General features: G+C 30.9%; 1 protein-coding gene across 1 annotated transcript; it reads right to left on the bottom strand.

The window, feature by feature from the left end:
• Positions 1-4640: 4640 nt before the first annotated feature.
• Positions 4641-6792, bottom strand: LOC142614698 (tRNA (mnm(5)s(2)U34)-methyltransferase, chloroplastic-like). The gene is made up of 3 exons (XM_075787256.1): positions 6554-6792; positions 6193-6256; positions 4641-4993 (listed from the first exon to the last, which is right to left on the bottom strand). Exons 1-3 carry the CDS (start codon positions 6756-6758, stop codon positions 4927-4929), a joined length of 336 nt encoding a protein of 111 aa, XP_075643371.1. The 5' UTR covers positions 6759-6792; the 3' UTR covers positions 4641-4926.
• Between the last annotated feature and the right edge of the window lie 1196 nt (positions 6793-7988).

Raw genomic sequence — 7988 nt, forward strand, 5'->3', positions numbered from 1 at the left:
ATTAATTTTCATATTTACCATTATATGAAAAAATTGTTTAACAATATATAGAAAATAGAAATAATAATATATTTAATAATTAATTAATAAACTTGTTCTACTGTACTTGTGACCTAATTTTTTAAAAATTGTTGTGTCGTCGTGTTGCATCCATGCTTGTATCAATGTAGATGCTTCCTAGCCTAAGGCCCATTAAATATTTATTTGTAATAAATGAAAGAGTTACTATAATTACTCTAGGGTCCCTTATGCCCTCCCCTATTTTTCACTTAAAAACCTAATCAATTTATTTTGGAGAAAATGTGTAGCATATGTCATGTGGTCAAATGCATTTATGAATTTTTTAAAAATATAAATTTTTTTTTTATAACTTTGTAGTGACTGCCAACTTTACATGTTTTTTTTTTCTTTTTATTTATTTGTTTAAGTGATATCCACTAACTGAAGGATGTGCGATCCACTTTCCTACACTTCAGTAATTTATTTATTTTTTTAATATATATTTTAAGGGTGATATATATATTCCTTATTAATCGATATATTTATCATTATCTGAAAAAACTATTTAACAATATATAGAAAATGGAAATAAAAATATATTTAATAATTAATTAATAAACTTATTCTATCGTACTTTTGTTCTAATTTTTAAAAAATTGCTTTTTCATCGTGTTGTGTCTATGCTTGTATCCGTGTTGATGCTTCCTAGCCTAAGGCCCATTAAATATTTATTTGTAATAAATGAAAGAGTTACTACAATTACTCTGGGGTCCCTCATGTCCGCCCCTATTTTTCACTTAAAAAACTAATCAATTTATTTTCAAGAAAACGTGTAGCATATGTCATATGGTCAAATGCATTTATATATATATATATATTTAAAAATATAACTTTTTTTAACTTTGCAGTGAATACCAACTTTACATTCTTTTTCTCTTTATTTATTTTTTAAGTGATATCCACTAACTTAATGATGTGTGATCCACTTTCCTACACTTCCATAATTTATTTATTTTTTAATATATATTTTAAGGGTGATATATATATTTTTTATTAATTGATATATTTAGCATTATATGAAAAAACTGTTTAACAATATATAGAAAATACAAATAAAAATATATTTAGTAATTTATTGATAAACTTCTTCTACCGTACTTGCGTCCTAATTTTTTAAAAATTGCGGTGTCATTGTATTGCATCTATGTTTGTATCTGTGTAGATGCTTCCTAGCCTAAGGCCCATTAAATATTTATTTGTAATAAATGAAAGAGTTACTATAATTACTCTGGTGTCCCTCATGTCCTCCCCTATTTTTCACTTAAAACACTAATCAAATTTTGAAAAATTATATTTCGAACCCTATGATTTTAAATGTGTAACAAGTTTATTTATTTATTTTTTTTTAAAGGATAGAATTTCTACTCTAACTTAATCTAAGGGTATATGTGCGTAAAACTCCATTCTAAAAACTTGAACCCCGACCCTTGTCCCCCCACCCCACAAATATTTATATTTGTGTAGTGACCACCGTACCAAGTGTGCGCAGTGGTAAAGGTGTAACAAGTTAATAATATCATTTCAAAAGTAATAAATTAAACTTAAAATCTTTTAACGAATTAAAACTAATAGTCTTAAAAGTAACAAATTAAATTGCAGTATCTCAATTGTTTGTCAATATCTAAACTTATGATCATCTTTATACTTACGATGGACCTACCACTTTCATGCATTTGTGTTAAAAAAAGAAAAAGAAAAAAAAAAGGCACCTACAATTTGAAGGCATCATAAACAATTTGGTCTAACTTACTGTGAATTTCTTAATCAGCTATAGGAGCATATCAAAAGTAATATTAACGAATTGGTCTTCATACCTAGTACCATAACATCATGGACAACTCAAAATTTAATATGAACATAGTTGAAAGCAATATGACTATTGGTGACTATGCTATATCACATGCCGCTTAACATTTTCTGTACCACAACAAGAAAAACATTCGTTATCTTAAAAGACAATCCTTCCAATGGGTAGCCTATTGGTAAGATTGAATATTATCTTCAATTTGGGGAATCCAAATATACCACTCAAATTAAGAGAGAGGGAGAGAGAGAGAGAGAGGGAGAGAGATAAGTTTTGGAAGAGGAAGAGAAAAGAGAGTGGTGGGACTATTGAGGTTAGACTATATATATATATATATATATATATATATATATATATATATATATATATATATATATATATATATTGTATAAATTTTTTAGAGTGATTGTATATCTTCTTTAACTATACATCTCCATTTTTTTTTACACAGAAGGGCTGATTTAAGATTTGAAAAATGAGTAGGAACATTGGTTTGGTCAAATGTGATCATTGAATTCGGAATGCAAACCGATGTTTGCAAAAAAGTTGAAAAGTGTGTAGTTTGAAGGGAAACTTGTACAGAGAGAGCTTCTAAGTGAGTCAAAGTCTTGCCTTTCAAGTTTCATCTAAATGTGGAGGAGGAGAAAGAGAGTTTGTAAGTGGTTAGGCCGTTAGGGTCTTGGATTTCATCTACTGATGGAAAACCTTACATATAACTTAGTTTTAAAACCTTTATATATATATATATATATATATATATATATATATATATATATATATATATATATATATAATGTGAATCTTTACGTATACCTTTAAGTAAACTCTATATATTCCACTTATTTAGATACGTAAAACCATAGACTATTACTCCATGATAATAGTTGCTAATTAATTTTATATTTTGTTTGGGTAATTACACTAAACTCACTTATAGTTTTGCCCGAATTCAATTTGCCTACTTGTAGTTTAAAAGTGTCACTATACCCACTTGAGATCTGTTCTGTTTGTTTCCTGTAACTCACCTCTATTAAAATCAAGGGTAAATATGTATTTTTGCTAAAATTTTGTCTCTCTCCTCCCAAAAAAAAAAAAAGCACAAAAATACAAGAAAAACAAGATCAAAAAATGGTATTGGTCTCTCTCTCAATTCACATAAATCTGGAACATGAAGAACTTACCCAAAAAAATAAAACCCAGCAAAATTTGAACTCTGAACATAACACAGATAAAAAACACGAACCATTAAATCTTTTCTTCATGAACACAAGAACACAACATTTATAAATATAGTTCTAAATTTTCAGTTACACACATCCAAAACCAATTAAATCCTCTGAGTCCATACCTAAAATCCCTCTCATTTTTCAAACCCAAACTGTAATAAAAAAAGTTTTAGAACCCAATCATAGATTAAACAGAAAATAGAAACAAATTAGAGAGAGAATTTCAATCACAAGCAAAATAAATCAAAAAAGGGGGAACTACAAAAATGGAAAGGGAAAAATAAAATAAAAAAGAAAGGGAGAGACAAACAGCACTATTGAAACCCACGAAGCGTTGCCACCCACTCCACCACCACCACCACCACCACCACCATCAGAACCCACAACTCAGCACCACCACCACCTTGCCCACAATCCACAACCATCACAAGCCACAACCCATAACCCCAACATAATCAAATCATTATCAAACCCACAACCCAAAAGCAAAAAAAGAAAAGCAAAAAAGAAAACCCATGAAGCAAAGATAGTGGTCAATCCGAGATCGAGCTCCATTTTGGCCTAGACAAAGGCCGAGACCGGGATGGAGGCCGAGATCGAGCTCCATTCTCTCTAAACCACCGCCGGCCCTCTTCCTAGATCTGCTCCAAACCACCGAGACGGAGGCTGAGACCGAGACAGATGAGAGAACAAAGGAAATCAGATGAACCCACAACCAAAACCACAAAAAAATGAAACCCATGAAGCAAGAACGAAGGAAAATGAAACTCATCGCTGTGGTGACCGATGTCCTCCTTGACTCCATTGTAGGAGAGAGAGAGAGAGAGACTAATATGGAAATTCTGGGCATATGTTTTTTTTGAACCATGGGTAAATATTAGTTAACACTCTACCTGTGGTTAGGTTTGATTTTTCTAGGCATATTAGTTAACACTTGACTTGTATCATTCACTCCCTTTGCCGTTAACTAAATATTTGTTTAAACTTCCTGTGGTACCACTTTTTTATCTTTTTTTTTTTCTTGTATTTTTGTGCTATTTTTTGTTTTGGGAGGAGAGAGACATAAAATTTGAGCAAAAATACCTATTTATCTCTGATTTTAACACAGGTGTGTTAAGGAAAACAAACGGAACATACTCAGGTGAGTAAAGTGACACTTTTTAAATTATGGGTAAGCAAAGTGATTTCGGGTCAAACCACATGTGAGTTTAGTGTAATTAGCCCTCTTTTTTTAATGATTTCATTTGTAACGCTTCTTACCATTGTATATTTACTAACCGATGATTTGCATAACAAAGACGTTAAATGAAATGTGGCATCATTTATTAGTTTTTGAAAAAGTAACTGTGTATAAAAAATTTATATATATATATATATATATATATGCCGGTACCAAACAGCATATGTAACAAAACAAAGGGAAAATCCAATTAAAGGACCAAATAGGCCCACCAACACATATTTATGCAGCCCTGGCAACTCCATATCAAGGCAGATGGAGTCGGACACAAACGGGGTACAAGAAGTGAAATGCCTTTGAAGCCATAAGCAGGGAGGAAAGAAGTATTTTGGAAGCTTGTGCACAACTAAACCCCAGTCCGCATTTATAGCCAAGCAGATAGCCATACAAAGTGCAGTCATAAAAGCTACACAGCTAGAGTTCACAAGCATTATCATCCTCACTAACACTAAAGGAATAGAACAGAGGTGGAAGCAAAATATCTAGCACTTTAAGCCAGCAAGGAATGAAGCTTATAGTCCAAGTTTGTTCCTTGCCTCATTTGGCAGGGAATCACCATGAGCAAGACGTGAATCAAACTCCTCCATTCATTATTTTCAGCCGGACGAAATAGCTGTAGTAGCTAAAGACTTCCTTTGAATCGTACGGCTGTACCATCCAGACCTGGTATCAAAAAACATAAAATAAGAATTCAGATTATAACTGAAGATCCATATATGTTAAAACTGAAAATGGATTCATTTTTCTGCTTTCCTTAGAAGACAAAGTGAAAAAGAAAAGAAAAAAAGGAACTGTGAGATAAGGGAAACTCGTTTAGATTGAGCTTCTCTTATAGCAAAGAAGTATTCTCTAAAGCATCAATCTGAATATCCATAGCATAAACACAAACCCTGATTGATTCATCAGCTATAATTTTAACCATTGCTCAAGTATCATAAACAATGCCACAAGTGGCATCAATAGCTGCATCCCCTTTTTGGATAAAAATTGGCAATTGCAAATATTTGATGCCTGGTTACAATTGTCAGAAATAATATGAAAAGGTATGAATGTAATTGTCTCAATCTAGAGATGGCACAGGACAAAATGGACAATATCTAATACTGCTATTGGTACAAACAAAATATTGCTTGAAGTCAGAATATCAGTAGGGTTTTTTAATTGCTCCAACCCAATTTGAAAATGGCTCATCAGGAACCTGTAGAAGCGCATTCCTATAAAGCATCATAAAAGGTCCATAGAACAAGCTCATTTCATTGACCCACAAGTACAAGTCGCAATCAGCTCATAAACTTGAGTATCAAAAAGGGTGTGTGTGTTTATGGTTAATTGCAAAAGAGTTCTGCAATCATCTGCACCAGTGTATAAAATGGCATTTTATAGTTCACCACCAAATCTAGAATGCAGTACTATTTCCTAGGAAGGAGCAAATAATAATAAACGGCAGCATGATCTGGTGCAATCCTCTGTCATTTTAAGGATGAGCAGATCACTTGCAAGATAGGAAGTAAAGTAAGCATGGAATATGTATGGAAAACATCTCATCGTTGAGTATGCCATTGAAGTGTCAATAAAAGATATCCAACAGAACAATTGCAGACTAAACATTACAAAATAAATTCTTTTAACCATATATTGTTGTGGCCAAAGTCATTACACTTTAGCGAAACCACGGCCACTTGAGAACAAAAACAAAGAAGTCAAAGAACCCATTTTCAATTTTCCAAAAAAAAAAAGAAAAAAAGAAAAAATTGTCATATAAGTACAAATTAATCCAAACTAAGTAAAGAATCAAACAGAAAACCAAATATACAACTAAATAAAACCAAATATTTCAGGGAATCCAGTGTATAAGTACTTACAAGTGAGCAACTTCTGTTGCCTTCTTCTTCCCAAATACATAGCTCCCAAGAACTTCCTCCATTCCTACATCACAGCATTCACATTACAATTACTATATGCCTAAATTTTTATAACAATTGCTCGTCATTTTACAAAAAAAAAATTACCAAACTTACTACAAAACCCAGATTTAATAATTACAATTTTAAGCAAAAATCCATCAAAATAGAAGCAAATATTGAATTTTAGCACAAAACCCAAATGGCCAACCACCACTAATACTCTGTTTTGTTCTGGAAAATTTGGAAAAAAAAAAAAAAAACCATTTTTGTCATATTTGAAATTCTACACAGAAGGAAGTGAAAGAGGGAAAAGGGGTACCAGAAAGAGGAGAATCATGTGGAGTATGATTTTGAGAAGAAGTGAGTCCATTCGGCTTAATGGGCCGTTTCGCACAGAGGCAAAGGTTTCTGGTGCTACTCTGCGAAACGTTTCTTCGAGAAGAAAGCGAGAGTTTCTTCACGAAACCGATAAGGGGTTTCGAAATTACAAGCGAATGTGAACAACAGAGTCTAAGCGATAACATATCTCTCTCTCTCTCTGTCTGTGTCTGTGACAGAGTCTACAAATTTGGACTGACAAAGTGATAATTTGAAGCTTATATGGCGCGTTCCGACTTTGACAGCATTTTTTTAAAGTAATCATAGTCCAAATTCAATACATATTTCTTTAAAAAAAAAAAAAAATCAATATTGATATATATATATATATATATATATTTTTTTCATACTATTTTGATCCTAGACTTTATTAAAAATTTATATTTTAGCTTTAAATTTTAGGAAGTATATTTTTTCGCTCTAAGTTATTGAAAATGTTTTAAAAATATACTCAAAACTTAAACAAAAAAAAAAAAAAAAACTTTTTTATCACTAAACTATTAAAAAAAATGTTCTTTTTCATTTATATACTTGTCTCTAAACTATATAAAAAAAATTATTTACAAAACTTTGGGATGAAAAATGAACTTATTAAAGTTTAGAAACAAAAAACAAACTTTATTAAAATTTAAGGGCTAAAATAGTATTTTAGTTTATATGAAAGTGATTGTCCACTACTCATATTCGACAAATTTATCAAGCATTCCTAATAAGTTGAAACTATCTCTAAAAAAACTTTTTATTTTTTTTGTTTTTGATTTTTTATAAATGAAACATGCACTCACACACGATGAAGATGAAATGAGGTTCTAACACAGGCACAAATATTTGAGTGAACACATTGCTCATAGTATGTTTCATAGTTGTCGAGGTGATAAAAGTTTCTAATAGCAAACAATAAACTACTGCCAATGAGCTCACATAATATTCAATAATAATTTACCAACTTAATTGTTGTAAACCAATATTTTGTGCCTAATATTAGAGACATTGCTCACATTCTTTTAGAGGTATGAGTGATTTCTATTAAAAAAAATTTTGAAATCAAATGTTTCAACTTTCAACCTACAGTTTGATTTGATTGTGAAGAATTTTATGGCATAGTGTTTATAAGTTTTCCAATTCAAAAAAAATCTAAAGTTTCAAAATTTTAATTTGTAGGGTTTCAAAGGGTAAATGGAAACAAGATTAAGGTTATAAACATTTCAAAATTCCATAAACTAATTTTTAAGATAGGATAGTATTTCAAATTTATTGCATCCATTCTATAATAATTGTTTTCTATTATTAAGTCAAGACATCAATTGAATTTTAGTGTAGGCAATGATTGAATTATATATCTCTTATTCAATAACAAAATATTTTATCGGTTAAGT

Source organism: Castanea sativa, chromosome 11, assembly GCF_040712315.1.
Source record: "Castanea sativa cultivar Marrone di Chiusa Pesio chromosome 11, ASM4071231v1".
NCBI lineage: Eukaryota > Viridiplantae > Streptophyta > Magnoliopsida > Fagales > Fagaceae > Castanea > Castanea sativa.